At 41.7% G+C, this 20405-nt stretch overlaps 2 protein-coding genes across 6 annotated transcripts in view; both read right to left on the bottom strand.

The window, feature by feature from the left end:
• The window catches only part of nrn1la (neuritin 1-like a), a 59963-nt gene extending 56534 nt beyond the window's left edge, over positions 1–3429 (bottom strand). The window contains exon 1 of one of the 2 annotated variants that reach the window (XM_080437490.1): positions 3330–3429. In XM_080437490.1, coding sequence (XP_080293616.1) covers position 3330 — 1 coding nt within the window. In that variant the 5' untranslated portion in view covers positions 3331–3429. Of the gene's footprint in view, positions 1–3199 lie in introns of both variants that reach the window. The other variant, XM_080437489.1, reaches the window with a different exon arrangement.
• Positions 3430–4355: 926 nt separating this feature from the next.
• The window catches only part of edc4 (enhancer of mRNA decapping 4), a 37617-nt gene continuing 21567 nt past the window's right edge, over positions 4356–20405 (bottom strand). For all 4 annotated transcript variants that reach the window (XM_080438370.1, XM_080438373.1, XM_080438371.1 and 1 more), the window contains 8 exons: positions 19033–19180; positions 17181–17336; positions 16377–16492; positions 16034–16199; positions 14379–14565; positions 12967–13186; positions 12455–12618; positions 4356–7695 (listed from right to left, as the gene is read on the bottom strand). In XM_080438370.1, the coding sequence (XP_080294496.1) occupies positions 7512–7695; positions 12455–12618; positions 12967–13186; positions 14379–14565; positions 16034–16199; positions 16377–16492; positions 17181–17336; positions 19033–19180 (1341 nt within the window). In that variant the 3' untranslated portion in view covers positions 4356–7511. The remainder of the gene's footprint in view (positions 7696–12454; positions 12619–12966; positions 13187–14378; positions 14566–16033; positions 16200–16376; positions 16493–17180; positions 17337–19032; positions 19181–20405) is intronic.

Genomic DNA, 20405 nt, shown 5'->3' with positions numbered 1-20405 from the left:
CAATCAGGAGATAGTACCCATTCATCAGCTTCAATTGTGTTAGTGTTCCAGTTCCAATTTTGTCTGCTAATTTCTTTGTGTCATCACTTTCAATTTCACTTGTTTATCCTGTATGAGTTCTCTCTCATGATTGGATAATATTGGTATCCCAACCTGAAAACGCATTTTCTGTTTACTAAAGAGCTGGCTGGCTAGATGGGGGGGGGGGGGCTGTTACTGAACGAACACTCTAGCAATGATTACTATCAGAATAGGCCTATAGATACTTAACACTTACATTAGTAAAGGAATATCACTTACTGCACCTTCTAAGACAGGAAGTATTGAAAGAAACAGAACAGACGGATGTACGAAAGTATGAAAAGGACAAAAACATGGGAATGCACAGATACTGCTAATACTACACAACATTATAATGTGTAAGCACCAAGAAATAACAGGAGCGTTGCACTGTCCAGAGTGTTCAGTTCACTCAATTATTAGAGTTAAATACTCAGGACTTTGCAGTGAAGGAAGCAGGGAAGGAAGTATGGATGAGGGTGTGGTCTTGCTGAACCAGGCTCTTGATGAGATGACTTTTAAATGGAGGCTTAGAGGGAATACAGAAAGTGTGTGTGTGTGTGTGTGTGTGTGTGTGTGTGTGTGTGTGTGTGTGTGTGTGTGTGTGTGTGTGTGTGTGTGTGTGTGTGTGTGTGTGTGTGTGTGTGTGTGTGTGCGCGTGTGCGCGCGTGTGCGCGTGCGTGCAGATACTGCATGATCTTTGAGAGTTTAAGCTGTGAGGTAACGGTAATGAAGAGCCGCAAGCGAACAGAGGTGGAAGGGTATGGGAGCAGAAAGGGAGAGAGAGAGACAGAAAGAGAAGGGTGGTGGCAGAGGCAATTTTCCATGTGACTTTTAAACCTATTTTTAACAAGGAATTGTCTTCCTCATATGCTGTAGCAAGAGAGAGAGAGAGAGAGAGAGAGTGTTAGAGACAATTAAAAGCCAAATATAATGGCTTTGCTTCGGCAGCAAACCACAGCCACACTGTCCACAAGCTGGTTGGTGATTCAGGGAGGCTTTCACTCATGGGGAAACTCACTAAACTCGTTCTTTGCATTTATAGCTTTCTCAGTCAGGCCAATGAATAAAGCCCCTTATATCGACTTCATAATTAAACTTTGCTCTGATCTACAGCAACTTTCATGGGCTGAGCAATATGCAGTGCACCAGACAGTAAAATTGAACTGTAGCACCGATGGAGAGATAGGAGGAGGCGATAGACATTTTTCCTTTGAACCTGGACACACTTCAGCAAGAGAAGTCAAGTGTCAGAGAGAGAGAGAGACGGTAACAGGATAGGTGGGCAGTGGGCACCTCTGTTAAATTGGCAATTTTTTCCAAAATTAAATATTTGGAAAATGTAAGTAAAGTAGAGTATACATGATTAGAACATGCTTAAACATTTGACAATTAAGGTCTAATATTTCTACAATTGCCACAAAACCTGTATATCCAGTTATTTTGGGGCATATGAAGAAGTTGAAGGAAACAACTAAGTCTGATAATTATGTACTGTGCATGTTCACATGTATACTTTACATTAGCCTATTTAAGACAATTTTTCAAATATATATGTATTTTGTTACATTATGGACAAAATAGCCAATTCAACATGGAGGTGGCCAGATGTCCCTAGTGCCCACCTATCCTGTATCCAGAGAGACTGAGAAAGACAGACAGAAAGAGTCACAGACGCCACATATTACTTTCAAGAATACTTCTGCCAGAGCCGCGTCACAGATGCAGCATCATTTGCGTGTGAAGCCAAAGCAGTTGAGTCAGAGTGTTCCCCTGGTTCAGTCAGTGGACTATAGCATCCATCCTCCCCTGGGGCTGTGCTGCTGTGCTGAAGGCGACAGGTGCGATTCATTCATGATTTATTTACGTCGGCATGTTTTTCCCGCGCGCATCCCCGGGGGGCCCCCCGTGGCTGTGACATCACCTCAGTGTGTGAGAGCTGGTGAATGTATAACCATCCACTTCAACGTGGAGGACTCGTGGTGCACGGTGTGATGCAATGCAATAGTGTCGGTCATAGTAGATGGGGGGGATGCGGGGCGATGCACAGAGAGAGCTTCCCCCCCGGCTTAAATGCAGTTGAATACACCACGTGCATTACAACAGAACGTGTGCGTAAAAACAGAAAAACATGATTCTATACGTCGCTAGTTACTGGTGTAAGATAAGAAGACAACGGAGGATAGATAGCACAGATGTAGACAGACTGCAGAGGCTGGGTGTAATTCTACCATGCGCACACCGCCAGTAGGCTATCGGACAGCATATTGCAGGAGTGTGTAGCCTGTTTTACTGTACATATATATATATATATATATATATATTTTTTTTTAATCACTACTCCTTTATATTATACTTTTGCATAGTAGGCAAATCTGTCTGTCATTAAATGTGTCGAAGAATTGAATACACATGGATGGACCCTATAGTGCTTTCTTGGGTTTAATCCTTTTAGCATCCTTTTGTATAGAACTGTACTTTCTGGGCTTCTTTTTGCAAACTGTTAATAAAGTATTAAATCAATCAAGCCTACAGTATGAGGAGGACCACCAAAACTCAAGCCTTAATAGTCAATCCCACCTTTGTCATATAGCGGTTATAATGTAGGCTACTGTACATTGTATCTATTAATTGTTATAAGCTGCTGCTGACTGAGTCCCATCTCCACCTGGAGGACATCGTTGCGTCAGGCGCGATGCTACACATATCAAAGACCTGTGTGTGACTGAACTTGCTGTGTGTGATACTGGCCACAATATTAATAGGTGTATCCTATTAAAATATATCAACTATAAGTTGACTACTTTGAAGCCAGTGTGCCGTTCCGCTACACAGCGTAACTTCTAGGCAAATACAATCTCATTCTTTATATTTCATATTTCACAATTCATCATATCGAAGGCAAAGAGTTCAGAACTGATCACGATCCCACTACCCCGAGTGGGCTACGGTTGCAAGGACCCCCTCGATGATATGTATTTGGCCACCGAGTCGACCCCCAGCTCAAAATATTTCGTTCCAGAAGCAAAGATTTGAGTTACAAAATGTTTGCTTTAAAAAATACATATATTCAAAGATTTGCACACATTTTCACGATTTTCCTTAAAAAAAAATATCATCTGTTCTGTAGGCTACTCACCCAGATAGAGAGCAACAGGCAAGATGATGAGGCAGGCAGAGTTCACCAACGATGCCATTCTGACCCGAGTTCTTCCAACAGCGTATAGGCTTTGACCGAAATGCCAAGTTTATAACTGTCTGCAACTCACTTTTCCGTCGTGTAAACGTGTGTCCCCTCCTTCCTTAAAGTGGCTGATCCGGTGCAAGTTGCTGGTGTGAGTGAAATGAGGAGAACATACTACTACTACTCCAGTGTGAAAAGATACAGAGAGCGCTCTGCTTTAAGGGGAGGGCACGTTTGTGCTGAGTAGGACGGTCTTCACTCTGTAGCTCCCCAATTAGCTGGAGAGGAGAGCATATGAGATGTAGCTAACCCATTAGTTTGTACGAATCAGGGGTCTTCAACAGGGGGTCCGGGACCCCTAGGGGGTCCTCAGAGTAACTACTGGGGGTCAGCCAAATCTTTGTGCGATGGTGATTAGCCGAAAATAGCAGATCTACAAGTTCTGAGCTTGTAGATTGTAGATCGTCTATTTTCGTGAAGCTGGTGTAAAAAGAGCAGACCAACTACAGAACAAACGGTGAAGTTGACTATTGAGTTTTTTTGTTGTTAAAAGGTTAAAGGACTATATTCTGATAGTAATCATTGCTACAGAGCGTTTGTTCGGTCAGAGGGGTCTCTCCAGCTCTTTAAACAGAAGTATGTACATTTTCAGGTAGGTGACAACATTTAAGCCAATCAGGAGAGAGTACTGAAAATGCAAAGAGCTGGAGAGACTGAACAAACACTCTAATAGCAATGAGTACTATCAGAATATAGAGCTATCTAACACTTATTTTAACAAAAGTAAATCACTTACCCTACCTTTAACTGTCTGAACATAAACATTAGCGCGAATCAGACATAGGCTATTAATAGAAAAGATAACTTAGTCTATGAAGCTATGAAAAAGTAAAATCTGCAACACAAATGTATACAATATGTAGTGGGGGTCCCTCCTTCATCCATCTCTCAGCTAAGGGGTCCTTGGGCTGAAAAACGTTGAAGACTCAGGGTATGAATCTTCATCTTACAATCTATGATATTCACCAACCGAGCCTATGTCTTTATAGAGGAATAAAATGTTGGTGTATTATATGGAATAGATTAAAATAAAAAATACCATACATTTAACAAGACTTATTTTTTTATTCAAAAAAAATGCTTAGGGTAAAAGAAACATTGTAAAATATACAACATAATCATCCAAGCACAGGGAAATGAATACAATTGAAATATGCCACACATACAAATGAAATTAAACCTTACTTATCAACAAACTAGGAAAGGGGGGAAAGCTATATTGTTGCATTTATGTGCAGGCTTCCTGACATTCTAGAGAAACCTCTGGTGGCGCCAAACCGCTGAAGAAAAAAAAAAATCTAACTTTCAAGTTGGTACAATAAAATATGGGCTACTTGACCAAGAACACTTCTTTTCTTTCTTGTCCTTCCAAAAGTGAAGCCTTGGTAGAAAAAATGTCAAGATGGATGCCACATTTGGACTACATGAGTCATGACTCACTTATCTACATGCAGGCTTGCCCAGTGTTTGAAGATCTATTCAGGCAGATAAATGTGTTTATAGTGCTGCTGCTATAGATAAACTCAAAAACCAGTGGGTCACCGTCTCACTGAAAAAACAAAAAGGTAAATAAAAAGGAATTGTGAAGGCAAAGTAAATCTAATAACAGTTAAGTATTGGTCTGGGCCCAGTTGACATTAACATTATTAGGTAGAGAGAAGGGAAAAGAGTGACACTAAAGATAGTGGAATTTGTCATCACAAATCCCAGGAACGGTTATAAAGTCTGGACAACAGAATCCTTTTAGCCAACTAATGTTATATTCTGAGGCCAACAAACCAAGGCCTGCAACTGAAACAGGAGAATAAAAGTGGCTCAATTTCTCACACTCCCAAGGTTCCTTTTGTAAATTGACAAGTGAGTAATGCGTGTTCCAATCAGCACTCACAAATTAAATGTTTGCAAACCTAAAGCATACATGCTCTCCTCTGCTGTGCCATTTGAGGGTTACTTAACACAATCTTGTATGTAGACACTTTAACTGCTATTTACGAATCCAAATTTTCTTGACTATTAACCCTTGTGAACTTAAAAAAAGAAAGACTTAATGTCTTACATTTGTGTCTACAGGTTCAAATGAGAAAAGTACAATAAGGCACTTACCATACGAATTCAATGTAACAGATTCTAAACATGACAACCAAATGAACACAACCACTGAGTATTATACAATCTGCAAAAAACGGTGGACAACCTGCAGTTAACAATGACATTCAAAATTGAGATATACAAATTATCATACAATTAAAAACAAATTTCAAAGATGAACAAATGCAAAATGTACAACCTAAAAAGGCATGTTCTTGAATGTTTTGTTGTAGTTTGAACTAGACTATAAGTCCAATGCCAGGAATGCTGTATGTATTCAAAACTGTGATGCAACAGAAATGTTTACAATTCAAATAAGTGCTGCCCCCTAGAGCTACAGAGAAGTAACTGTACATTAAGTTTACAAACATTATTTAGAGTTGCCCTTTTAGAAAACGTTGACAATAATTTGTTAGAAGCATCATCTAATGGATAACCATTAGGTTTTTTAAGCAAGTAAACATCTCTTACAAATATTGAGGGTATAGAAAAAAAGTGGCCAGTGTAAAGAAGAAAAATCTGTTATCCTAGAAGGAACACAGAGTGAATGGCAAGGATGGTCTAATCAGTTAACCGTATAGAGGTTTACACATGGACGGCAGCCTTTTTGGCTATTGGATTCAATAACTCTCATTTTGAAAAAAAAAGCTATGTCTCATGGTATGCTTTCCAGACACATTTCAATACAATTACCTCTGCCGTTTCTCATGTATAGGTTTTTATCACTCAGAAAGCCACCTTTCAAATCTTTCTGGAAGAGGCCAACTGGAGGTGGTAATAAATCTGCAAATTCTACATAAAAGTCAACTGGACACAGCCCTGCTAACATGTACAGTATTAGCACGGCGGAGATATGAGTGCCAGGATGCTGGAGTTTCATTGTTACTATAAAGTATGTTAAGTACACTGTGCAATGATAGTGAACTTAAGACATCTTTTAAGAGATAATTCAACCGAATCCTTAATGCTTCTAGCGAACAAGATGTGAAAATGATCTCCAGGCCAGGGCATGATACAAAGACATTCTGAGGCAAAGTACATGTTTAGTTTTATCAGTTTAGTTGTTTCCCCCTGAAGCACATGTAGCTAGCTGCATTGATTATAGCCTAAACTATATTCCATAGTATGATGAAAATATCAGTTATTTTCAGCAATTTCGCCATAGTGCAATGGAGTATAAATTAAACTTTTAGGCCAATTTGCATCACTGCTGAAGGCAACTTTATTGCCTCACTTATTACCCAACTTGATTGCCTCAAGAATGGCCCATGTATCAGTACCATGATTCCAATACACAATCACTCATTTCTATGACAGATGGGTTATAGGAACATGACAGATCACAAAGAGACAGCAAAGATCAGTCTGGTCACAACCACCAGCCTGGCTGAATGTTCTTTAAATGTCTTTTGGAAATCAGCTGATGTCCAAGGTATGTCAGGTATTGTCTGTAACTGGCTGGCAGATAAGACAGAATGCCCAAGAGTTTTCAGTCCAACGGTTAAGTCTCTTCTCACACAGCTTGCGCCTTCATATGACGGGGAAGAAAAGGGATATGAGGAAGTCAAAAGATAGACATTTCTCAAGGGAACAATGTATGGATTAACCAAGGTCTGGAAGCATGAACAAGAGTCAATCTCGCAGTCACTAAGGGGAAGGCCTCCTAGGAACAATCCCATCCAGACCAATCCCGTCTTTCCTTGCAGTTTTGTCCAAAAAATAAAAAAAAGGTTTCAATCTTCTAACTGAAGCACTGTTCACTGGTGCACGGACAACCAGGGAGGCCTGGGATGAGCGCAAAGTACATTGGGAAGAGGAGGGGGGGCAAGGGCTTATGGGGCCGTCTAGAACTCTCCGTCCAACAGCTAACGTCAGTCCCGCCTCATATTCGCATTCAGTCCAGGTTCAAACATGTTTTTGACCCCTCTGAGGCAGCAGCAGCAACATCTACATCCAACCATCCTTTCTGGTGGCTCAACAAGCAGGACACTACTTGATCTCCTTAGCACTCTACCAGGAATCCCTTTTCTCCTAATTTTAACGGTCAGTAAAGAAATTATTAAACTGAAAGCAGGATCTTATAGGTCAGGCTCCGCCCCCCCGATGGCAAACTGAATGTCTAGTGGTTGACCAGGCCCTGCAACATCATCACTAGGCGCCGCGCCCTCTTGATGAGCGGACTGGGGTGGTCCTGCTGCAGGAAGGCAAAGAGTTTCGGTCTGACCTGGGATAACACTGCCGCCATATGGTCTCTGGTCAGAGGGTCACTGTGGTCTAGGTTCATCACGGCATCGTCCAAGTAGCTAGACAGAGACGAGGGGCAAAAAAATACAGAACGTTATCTTCAAGATTTTAAGTTTATTAAGAGGGAACGAAAGCTACTGACTTTGTTAGGGATTGGTGCACTGAGGAACAACCTAGCCAGAAAGGAGTATTTTTTTTTTAAATGGCTTCCTGAACCAGATAATCTGGTACTGTGGAAAACCCATTGTTTTAAGAGTCAGGCAGCACACCAGAGAAATTTGTCTTCACAGAAATAACAATTAACACTGCAGTTGCACTTTCTGGGGTGCTCAAGTTGGAATCTCTCCCCCACTGCCTTCGTCATAAATGTATCCTGTTCCCCTTTCCCCCACAAGCCAATATAAACCTCATAACTATATTTTTAAGCTAGACATCTGGTGTGCTAGGTAGTTCTGGTGCTACATTCATTTCAATTTTACTCCCTCCGTGTGTGTGTGTGTGTGGGGGTGTGTGTGTGTGTGTGTGTGTGTGTGTGTGTGTGTGTGTGTGTGTGTGTGTGTGTGTGTGTGTGTGTGTGTGTGTGTGTGTGTGTGTGTGTGTGTGTGTGTGTGTGTGTGTGTGTGTGTGTCAAAACTAAATGGCCATTTGCCTCCCTCTGTACAACCTACCTATTCCCTATCCAATATCACTGGAGCCACCCCCACTCCCCATCTTCTGTTGGCATAGGGCCATCTTCCCCAGAACACACACACTAGAGGGCTATCACATCCCTGTAACACTGCCAACATGCTCTTTGAAGAGACATTTAATGCCCTTGTCCACCAAGCCAGAGAAGAGATATTGATACACCTAGACCTTTTAAAAGTGATATCTTGAAGGAGATAAACTGGCTACACATTATTCACCTTTGCTTTTCTGTCTACAGCTCTTTCCAGGTCCTTTGAAGAACACCCCACTAAAGTATTTTAACTCCACAACTTAGATAATTAAGAAATATTACATGAAAAGGTATTCCTTATTTATTTCTGCAATGACAGTGATGCTGTCAGGGACAAGGTGCTTGTGCCTGCGAAGACACAGTCTCAAGTAATTTGCAATCCCATACCATATTTACTCAGAAAATGAAACTACACACATGCACTCAAAAAACAATGGTTGTGCTCAACGGGAGATTGGGTGCACTTGTTTAAGGATGGTGGTCACAAGACAGGTGACAGTGTATAAAGAGCATGTGGAGGCAAAACAAGATAACCTCTAAACATCAGTGTTTACCCCTTTGATACTCTGTTGTGGCCTTTTGTTTTGACTGAGAAGGCCACTTCTAAACTGCTGATTCAGAGCAGGCAGGTTGGTCCTCCACCAGCGGGAAGGCCATTATAAATGACATCAAAGCATGGATATGTACTCTGAACATTCAACCACACCCTTCTACCCTTGTACAGCTCTCCTCTCCAGATGGTGCAGGGAGGTAGCAGAGGGCCAGTATTAGCAGCCTACAGTTTAAACTCAGAACAGCAGATTGACAGCTGATGTGAGCCTTGGGCTACTCTGTAAAGGAACTTGAAATGGCTTATAGGTTGTGGTGGTGTGTATGGGAGGGGGGAGGAATCAAGAGTGATGGCCAGGATTCAGGACAAAGCCATAACGAGAGATAAGACAAGTGAAAATCTGAGATCCATATTATCACATTTAGAGGGGGAAAAAGGCACAACTAGCTGAGAGGGAACAGATGAAGTACAGCAACAGGAAGAAGAGAGGAGGGAGGACATTATACCGCTATTCAGAGTGCCATGCATGCTCCCCAAACAGCCATCTAGTGGGGGCTACAGACGGAACAGGGTGATGGGGTCAGCAGTTTAGCACCGTTGAACACTGAGGGGAAGAGGCATAATGGAGATCCAATAAAGATGAGATGGGGAGAAAAGGTGTTGCTAAAGATGGGCTTTGATACTGATGAAGGGCAGGGCAGCACAGAGACATGATGGCAGATATTCAAAAGTGTGAGTGTGGTGCAATGCAACATTTGACTGCTGGCAGTGTTACTTTTCCACTAAAACAATTTTAAATAGAATATGAAGATGAGAATTTGAATCCCATGCTTTTCAACGACAACCTATCAAACCACTTGTCGTTAGCTGGATCGACCGATGTTGCTGCAGTGCACAACGAGCCATTCCCTGCTGCAACAAAAGCAGGCTTTACTTCAAAGCTCACTGCAGTAGGACAGCTCAAACCACTTTCATTAAATGTATTACTGTATAACAATACCCCTGCAAGTCATGTTGAAATGCCCAACTGTGGAGCAGAGAACTCTCCTTAGGGAAGGCAATTTTCCCAAAGCAGCTCTCTGATTGGACAACAAAACTAATGAAAACATTTTGTTGAATGCATGTACCTGTGAAATCCTGAGTGGCTTTATAGTGGACTTACCCCCATAAAATACAAATCTTCTGATATTATGTTTGCCTCCAGTATATCTATGCGACTTTAGAGAAAATTGTGCTGGGAATCAGACTACGCTAGAGAGTCTGAGAGAGCATTTCAGTGAAATGGACACAGAGGAATTGAAATGTATAAAAACTAAATTCAACCAAACTTAACTTCTGTTGAGAGACACACTCCTGACATACAGCGACGCGAGCGAGCAAGAAAACGTCATTAAAATACGTGTTTCAACCACGGTCCTCACGTACTGCGAGCGCGTTGTGTGGCGATGACTTACGACCATCAAATATTCACCTGCTGTCACTATTTTAGCGAGGTTTCGCGGCTGTGTCCCCACCCCAAGCCATTTTTAGTGGTAGAGATCTGCACGCTGCTTTGCACCCGTTCCTGGAATGCAGCCAGTTTGATAGAAGTTTTATTAAGAGTGAAGGAAATTGGATGTTCAAATGGCATAGTGGACGGATAACAGTAGCTTCTCTAGCGCATATTGCTCCCAACTCACCTCATACATATATTTAAGGATTGTTCACGGTATAGTGAGCCCATTGTTACTTCATATTCATAACCCATTTCAATATAAACTTCCAAACTTTCATCCAGAGATTTAAAGGCAATATTTGTACAACGTTACCACAGACAGATCTACGTCAAAGTTACAGGACCCATGCTCAGGTGCCACTGGCTGCTGTGTTGCTCATTCCACGATCCTTACAAGCTATACCTCGTTGTAAAGGTGACTAATCAACGATAACGATATAAAATACAATACCAATTGGTATTATTGAAGGGGAGAAATTATCGACCAAAGTTCAAGTTAAGTTTCAGAACTTTTTTTGAGGAGTTTAGTTCAAACGGTATAGTGAGAACCTCGTTAATTCATATTTACAGCCTATTTCAGTTTAGTTCAAACTGTCGGTATAATAATTAATTAGACCCTCATTACTTGTTCTAACAGTAATAGTGAGACCCTCTTCTAGTGGTTGCTTTTACTGAAGAAAGGGACTAGGGGCCCTATCTTGACTTACCCCTTATGCCTAAACCTTTTTGGCATTTTCTTTTACAATTTTCAAGTTCAAATAGCCGATCTACAAACCGATCTACAAGCTCACAATGTGTCGATGGGCTATTTTCACTGTTTTAAATGTTTTTCAAAATAATAAAACAATGCCTAAAAGGTTTAGGCCTAAGGGGTAAGGCAAGATAGGTCCCACGGTCTCATATTTAATGGAGACCTGTGACACCTGTCTATGCATGAGTATGGAGAACAATTCTGAAGGTGAACATGCGTGTGTGCTAGCCACGTTGTAGCTTCATGAAACAAACGTTCCTTTCCTCTCCTCTCATTGGTTAATTTGATTGGTTCAGGCTATATTGCAACGCTATGGCTGGCGCTACATATCAGTACAGCTGATGCGACATATCAGGACAGTTTGTCACACAATTTCACAGACAGATCACTTGCTCACTGGCATTCAGGACGGGCTGACAAACATCAAACATTGTGGGGAAAAGGTGAGAAACGGGGTGAGAAAAATAAGTGGTGGTTGTTAGTTACACGTCTTATTAAATCGGCCATGAAGGTATCAGTGCTGTCTATATTCAAAGCCAGATCCTGATCCGTCTCCAATGTAGAGGGCTCATTAGTGAGTTTAGGTCCAAGTGGATCACAGCAGTAGGTGGACGGAACATATGGCCAGTGCACTACAATGGTGCTTTTCCACTGCATGGTATCGGTGGGATTCTACTCCGTTTTGGGACCAGGTACTTTTGTTTTTCACTTCAGATGGTACCCTCTCAATGTAGCTGGTTGTCATAGCGACCTCCAAAACTCTATGCAGCGGTGTGCTAAAAGAACAACAGTGACTGGTCTGGATCTCTATGTCACCTATACCGTCCAACAAAAACATTTTAGGTGAGAAATAGGCCACGCATTTGCTCAATATTGATTCATTTCATATTTTCAATTAGTATTTTTTAAGTTTGTTAACATTCAGGAGCTTCCATGCAGTTATAGGGGAGTCTGTCATGACACAATGATGCCGGTGATGGTTGCCTCTGATCGATTAGAAGTCTGTTTTCACGTCACCTTTGGATATAATTTCAGCTCACTTGGAACCTTAATGCAGGTGATACCTAAAACGTATCAGGTGCAATCCTCAACTTCTGCCTGTAGTGGAAAAGCCCTGTAAATGGCTTGCGTCACCAGGCACCCAAAGGCTTACAATTTTATTCTAATAGAATCTGGCTGGAGGGAGAAAGCAAGAGAGAGAGTTGCATGCTGTCTGTTATGCATGTGTGTGTGTGTGTGTGTGTGTGTGTGTGTGTGTGTGTGTGTGTGTGTGTGTGTGTTACTTCACAAGGGACGCTTCCCACCTTATCTTGAGCTCAGAGCGTGTGGCGAGGTTGGACGAGAGCTGCTGGATGAGAGACAGCAGCACAGGCTGAGAAAGGGGACACGGGTGCTGACCAAACACTTGCTGGGAGTCGATGGTCTCACACACATACAACACCAGATTCAGGTCTGTTGCTGAGAGAGCCTGGGAGAGAGGAAGAGCAAGCAATTAGTACGATACAGGTGCACACCACATACCCACTAAAGAATCTACGTTCTTTTTACACATCGACACCAGGTATCTGCTAAGGGATAAGTGTAAAAGGAAAAGGGAAGGGGGTGAAAATAAAATCTAAGAGACAAAGGCAGACAGCGATGAAGTAGTCATCAAGAGTACCAAAAGAGTGTTAATGAAAAAGAGAAAAAATATATAAATCTTAAGAATGAAACCCCCCCCCCCCCCCCCCCCCCCCCCCCCGCACTACTACAAAACAAAGTATTGCTGCCTTGCTAGATCTGGCAGTATCGGTGTGTGTTTAACCATGTGGAGTACCTGCTGGAAAGCCTGGTTGAGCTGGCCTTGCTGTAGAAGTTGTAGTATGTTGGCTTGCTGGGCCTGGTAGTCCAGGTGTGCTGTAGGGACAGGAGTGCTGGCCGCAGACCTCATGGCCTGCATGATGCTGGAGGTCACCACTGCCTGCTGATCCTTCATGGCCTGGGTCACCTCCCCTTTCACAATACGCTGCACATGGCTCAGAATAGACTCCTGCAGACTGGGGAGGAGAGAGAGACAGAAAAGTGTAGGAGACAGCAAGAGAAGGGAAAGTTAGTCATATCATACTCAAAAATGACATTGCTCAATTGGTTTACACAGCAGAGCAGGTACTATTTGTTGGAGCACGGTGATAGTGCACAACACTACAATGTCAGAACTGGCTGAACACTCCTGTATCTTGAAATGATGGTAAGTTTCAAAATAGCGATTATGTAGAGTGATATTACTATGACAACAATGTTATCAGGTCTACTTTAATGCAGGAAAAGGTGTCTTTTTGACAGCTTAGTCTGCTCTTTTTCCCCTTTAAACTAAATCTCTTTGCCAAAAATAGCCAATCCACCAAGCTCGCATTCAGAACATGGCATGTTCTGAACTAGTAGGGATGCTAAGGTTCAAGCGGTTAACCATTATGAAGTACAGTTTCTTTAGAGACGGTCTAGAGATCCAAAAGTGGGTAAAAATAAAAAGGCAATATCCTTTCAAATACACCCCCATTACATTTATGAACACTGAGACAAATGTTTACTCCAGAGGCAAATGTTTCCATTTGAAGATGTTAAACTCTTTACAGAGTAAGTTTGGCCAGTTCCTACCTACTCTCTGCTCCGACCCTGACAAATCTATAAACCCCAGAGGCTGTGGAATTAATTGCAGAGGGAACAAGAGGCTCAATCGAATTTGTGTTCTTACATTAGCCCAAGGATTAAGCTTTCCTTGTTTCTCCTCTCCAATCCATTACACACCTGCTCAATAAGCAGTGACTTCAGCCAGGACTGCTGGCATATGCAACTACAGCTCTGCATATCTGATATTCCAAATGTCAATGTTATCAGACCAATTACTGCGGGGCTATCAATCAACTTTTAACAGACATTTTGTTGTGAAACACCCCTTTAGCAAAATATCGAATAAGGATTGTTAACTATATTCTGTTTTATTACGAAATTTACACAGCGGACAAAACATGCGTTTTCATGTGATCAAATAAAACAGGTGGTTTGCAACACAACAGACCTCTTCAGAATAGTCTTTACCGCAAAGCACCATATTGTGGGAACATTAATTATGTGTGAAAAGCAAATAGCAGATTTAAACTCCACTAGCAACAGCTACAATCAATCAACTTCATCAATAAATATACCAGTATAAATGTAGTGAGATCAATGTGCAGTAGGTCAGATACATACTTTCCCACCATCATCTGGAGCTGGTGCTGGACCTCTGCCCTGACACTGGTTGTGATGCTATTGGCCAGCTGGTCGGTGGAGTTCTGGAAGTTGTCCAGCATTTGCTGGAGCTGGCCAATCATAGGGTCCCGTGCCTCCTGCTCTCTCTGCTTCCTGTTCTTAACGTGAGCCTCCAGTTGTTGAATATCTTAAGGGGGAAATTATTGTTTTAGTTTGTATGCAAGCCATGTGCACGCATGGGCAGTTATAGTGTAGTCTCCCCCAGGTACCAGGAAGCCAATGCATACATTTAGTATCCATTCATACTAGATATCCATGGAAACATGAACCTATGAATCTAGTTGTCAGATTGCATCCCAATGTGGATTTCAGCAGAAAACACATCTCACGTAGACTTGGCATATCAAAACCATAACCACCAAGGGCCACGGCCATGCCTGTGTTTTCCTAAAATATTTTTTTATTCTGTTTTCAGATAAACAGACGCTGACTGCTGATGATGTCCTCCTTGCGTCATCAGAAGTCAGGGTCTGTTTATTGCTGCTAAAGTAAAGGAAGCAATGTGATGGAGGAGTCTAGACAGGGAAAGTGGCAGTCAAGACCTATGAGAGAAACCTCAATTTGTTTTTGCAAGAATTACACAAGCGTCTGTAATCCTAGGGGCCCCATAGAAAACCATTAAATAATACTGTGACACTTGTTCTGTCCCTGCCATGGTGACAAAGGAAGTACATCTCTTGTTCTGGTGAACAATGCAGTCTTATCCTGCACTCACACTGGCAGCAACAACAAGCAACATAGTGGCCAGCAGTCGTTCATTTCCAATAGAGCTCAACAGCAACTGCCCACTTTTTTTGAACAGCGCTGATGTTGGAAGAGAATTTCCCATTAATTTAATCCATAGACGTTTCAGAAAATCCTAACAGTTTTAAGCCTAGAATCAAGCCAACCAGTGAACATCTTGAACCATAAAATATTAGTTTCTGTTCATAGAAAGAATTGGAAAATGCAAAAAAGGTTAAGATACAAGACTGTGTACATATTGTAAGACTGAAGGAACTCCTCATTCCATACACCTATGTGCTTTTCCAATGCTTCCAATCATGTTAATATTGTGGCTGACTTCTAGTGATTTTCGACAATGATGTACAATCATCTCTACAATCTAGTGTAGCAGAAATTCACATGACATCCACGGGAGCGGTAACATTTCCATGGTAACGCAAGCGCTACAAATCAGAGATGTCGCTGCTACACTTTACATACGTGTACGTGTGACTTCTACAGGAGCATAAAACATCGTTTCGCAACCACATCGCTCATGGTAAGTCTACATTGGGTTGTTCCAGCATTAGAGCTGATAATAAAATTCTCTATACAGATTTTTACTTTCGGAACATCACAGTTGAGCTCTATGGCAGCTGGGCTACACTGAGTGACATGGAGCGGTGCGATTTCCTTCGCTTGAGTTATGAAAGGAATGTATACATAAGGGCTACTAAAAGCCTGCATCCTTCATTTTTTCAGCCATTACCTTCATGTTGGCCTTGCGAAACTCCACTGATAAAAGACAGATGTCTTAATCCAGAGCATGTTTCATACTATTGCTAATAATCCAGTTAAGTCTGATAATTTAGTAGAATTAAATGTCTTACACTCTTGCGTGCCCTGCTTGAAGCTGTCGTTGATCTGCTGGAACATATTTTGACATCCCCTCTCAAAAACAGGTAGCACAATATTCTGAAAGGCATCCTTATAGGCAGCTTGGATGGGGCCCTGCAAGGCCTCAGCCGCCGCTCGTCCGATTGCATCCGTGGTGCTCTGGAGAATGAAAAGGGGCCAGAAGAGTGTGGGGAAAATCAAATTATTGTTTACTACTTTGCTATAGAACAATCATGGAGGAACACACAGGACAGAAACTTGTGTGTGTGTGTGTGTGTGTGTGTGTGTGTGTGTGTGTGTGTGTGTGTGTGTGTGTGTGTGTGAGAGACCACTCACCTTAGATTTCACAACCTTGCTGACATTGTCCTTGAGGGTCGCCTCTACCGCTGTCAGTTTAGCAGCAATGGTGTTGCTCATCTGGCCCGCCACTGGCTCCAGGCTCTTTGAGATGGCTACATGACACAGAGAGCCAATCTATAATTTGTCTGCCATGTTTTCCTTAAAATGTTTTATGTTTTATGCAGTTCTGAATTCTGTGTGTAATCATTCAATTGATTACAAATGACAAATGTACCACTCAATAAAAAAATAAAACAGCAGCACAGGTACACATCTCCAGGGCCAGGGACATCTTCCCAAAGACCAACTACTGCGTTAAATTTAGTGATTCATGTGCTAGGACTCAGTCGCACAGTATAAACAAATTGATATATAATTCAACCTTAATATGCAGTAATCTACACAAGGAATGTTGACTACTTGTCTGCAATGTGTCACCAACTTTCTCCATTGCAGTCACTGTGCTTACTTGTATAATATCCACAACCCATACGAGTTCGGGTCCCCGTTTTAGTATCGTCAATTGGGTCCGGGTTCGTTCAGATTCTATTACCTCGGGACCCCAGGACTGTTTATCATGTGTTACACCCGAGCGTAGTAAGTGCAAACCTGTACTCTAGAGTGTGCTGATCAAGAGGAGAGAAACACAGCTGTGTACACTTGTGTGTATGAGTGCCTATTGCCAGGAATGTGTTTGCTCTGTGTGCATATATTATGTATGTGTATGTGTGTGTGTGTGTGTGTGTGTGTGTGTGTGTGTGTGTGTGTGTGTGTGTGTGTGTGTGTGTGTGGTCTCCTTACTCTGTGGAACCGTCCTCTTCATTTCGTCTCTCAGTATTTTGTCCATTTTGTTGGTTAAGGCAGAGCCAAGGGTGTGGCCGAGCTGCTGGCTGAGCTGCTCGTGCAGTTGCTGCTGACGGCCCTGGCTCTCTGCTAGCACACGCTCCAGTCTGTGCTCTGAGGGCACCACACATTAAGGACTACAACATTATACCCATTTCCTAAAAGAAAAAATAACTTCACAAAAGTCACAGTGATGCCCACTAATTTTTGACATTTTAGAATTTATTATTACCGTTTTACCATGATACCAACTTTGAAGGCCATGAAACATTTTTTCCCATTTCTTTTTACACAGTGGAGAAAATGTCGGCCATGAATTAAAGCTATGAAAGGTGCAGCACATTCCAGTTTTTTCAGGGACAACAGACTAATGCCCTTTTATACTAGTTTGAGTGAAACAGATTTCAGGTTTCTCAGAAAGAAGACAGATATGTGCAGCTGTCTTACCAAATTGACAGTCTGACTATATTTCAAAGCTTGGGGGAATCATGTTGCATAATGCATGAATATGCAATAATAATATGCTACAGTATGCACATTATACTACATAACATACATAATGCATTTTGTGTGTACATGTCTTTACAATTATTGCTTAACTCACTGAGTGACAGAATTATTTCTGGCTATTTCTGGCCAGGGCGATTATTATTATTTTTTTAGTTAAAAAAAAGTGCTTTGGAAGCGAGATACAGCCTTTTTCAGTTATAAGTTAAACAAGGAGTGGATGGAGCTGCAAATCTTCGGATAATGATATCTTGGGTTCTGAACAATTTTTTTTTTCTTTTACAAATTTTTTTTTAAACACGTAAACACGTGATTGGCACGTTGCACCCTAGCGGTAAAACACGTGAAACACGTGAATGGCACTCAATGAGTTAAGATGAGGGGCAAGATATGAAATGTTAAGGACATATTTTTTCCCCCTTTCGATCACCCTCTTGTACACTAGTCAGGATGAATACAATAATTTTAGGACTTGTGAAGGATATGCAATAGAATTGCAATTAAAAAATGTTTACAGTAGATTGCACTGCATTTTATTTGTGATTATAGAATGACAAACCTAAAGCAAAAATAAAGTTAAGTAAAGTTTCTGTTTAATATTCTAGCTGTCTACTACCACGCTCCAGTCTCCCTGGTTGATAAAAGCTCATAAAACACACGAAGGTTCAAATGCAAACCTCTCTAAAATTACACTTTAAGATCTCCTCCCAAGACTGCTAAAATTATATTCATAAAGCATCCATGTGCTGGCTGGTTCTAAGTGAAGGTAACATAATGGGAAATGGCCATCCTTACACCAACTAGTTCCACTGTAGCAGCCCTGTTCTAAACGTATCTAACACATGATTCAGGCAATGCCACAGGCACATACGCTTAGAAAGAATTGGCTGACAAAGCTAGTGAACACAAAAGATGACAGATAAAAGTTTTACTCTTGTCCTTTCTTTGCACATTTCTTTGCAGAAGGACATCTTTGCTCTAGCAGTGTTATACTAAAGATACTGGCCATATTTGCCATTGTGTTCTGGTGTATTCCATGCCTTTGAGTTCAGGCTGTGTAGTCAAGACAGGTTCACCCTACTTCCTGATCAAGAAAATTGTTAACTAGACACCAACTTGAGTCCAAGCGGTATGGTGGCGGTGCATCACAGGCTTGAGTGTAACTCACGATTCTCATTTCATCAACACATCAGATACAAATTAACACACTATTTAACAAAAAACACTGATATAAGCCTATTGCCTACTCTTCCACATATTCCAATCTAAGGTGTCCGATAATAGAGACTGCAGCAAAGGATACGATCGTGTTCCTGGTGGCTGACCAGGACATGCTGTACTTGGGCCATGATTGAGCTCTGCATGACATCCATTTGACCACGCAGCTCAGATAGTTCTCTCTGCTGGCCACGTAACAGCATCAGCAGCTCCTCCTGAACCTCAGCATTCATCTGTTGGGAGATAGGGCATTAAAGATGGAGAACAGAGGAGAGGGAGATGAACCTTGCATGTCCGAAACCGTAACTTTTCGGGTAATCTCGGCGCTACTGCATTAAACATTGTTGTTAGTAGGAATAAACACAGGAGCACCTGGATGGACCGGACTGAAGTTCCCGTTTAACAAGAAAAAGGAGATCGTGCCCCCACAGGCAAAAACGAAGGGAAAACGGTTCTGATTTTTTACTGAATGGGTTCCAAGATTTATTTTCGTGAAAATAATGGGGAAAGAAATCTGTATGGATCCAATGTAGTTTAGTCACAAGCTATTGTAAATACTTTATTGGTTAAATATTTATAAAACCGATACAGACTTTCAACCCTATTTCAGACATGCCATTATAATGTAAGTATAATGTTATAACACATAATATTATGTGTTAATGTTCCAAAACCCAACATTTTTGTTCATTGTGGTCTGGCAATACTCAGTAGGTATCTGCGTAACTTGTCGGCATCATCAATTCAAGCAACCTTGTGGTGAATGGATCAGCCTTTAACACATTGACCGCCAGAGGTTAATCTCATAATGTACTCACCAGTGCCAACGTTTTATTGTTGTTTTTGTTTTTTTCACGTCGCCATAAACCTCGTTAAAATCCTTAGGATCGAGCTGTGCACTGTTTGTAAACATCGCGTAGATCTCCCTGCGTCTACCAGTCCAAACCACGTGTCAAACGGGGCATCCATGTTGTAGTTAGAACGGTTTATGTTAAACAGTGATCAGCGAGGAGAAAAAACTACAGGAAGAGAAGAGCTACAGGAAGAGTTTCAGTGTGCGCTTTAGAATGGGAGCCGGCGTGATCGCCAAAACCGGATCCCAAATAATTCTGTTTCCGGTGGTGTTACAATGAAATGTGCCGTACCGGAAAATTGAAAAAAGTTTTTTTTTTCGAAAAAAAGGAAAAAGCACCGCAGCCCGTAGGCTACGGGATCGGCGCTTAACCGTTGGATTTAACGGCCCGTAGAACTACGGGCCCGGCGGTCTATGTGTTAACCAGTCAGAACTGCAAACGCATGCCATATATTCAGCAGTCACTTGGCAAATAAAACTTGTCAAACCCAGTCAAGACAAGAGCAAAGCCACTTCTCGAGAAAGTCCTTCAATCAAAATATTTTTCATGTTTTACTTACAGTAGATAGCAGAGCGTAAAGAGATATGAAACCCAGAGCATAGAG

The sequence above is a fragment of the Gymnoscopelus braueri genome (genome assembly GCF_963280865.1).
Source record: "Gymnoscopelus braueri genome assembly, chromosome: 9".
In the NCBI taxonomy this organism is placed as follows: domain Eukaryota; kingdom Metazoa; phylum Chordata; class Actinopteri; order Myctophiformes; family Myctophidae; genus Gymnoscopelus; species Gymnoscopelus braueri.
The sequence above is the reverse complement of the archived record's forward strand: the minus strand, read 5'-3'. Positions and strand labels throughout refer to the sequence as shown.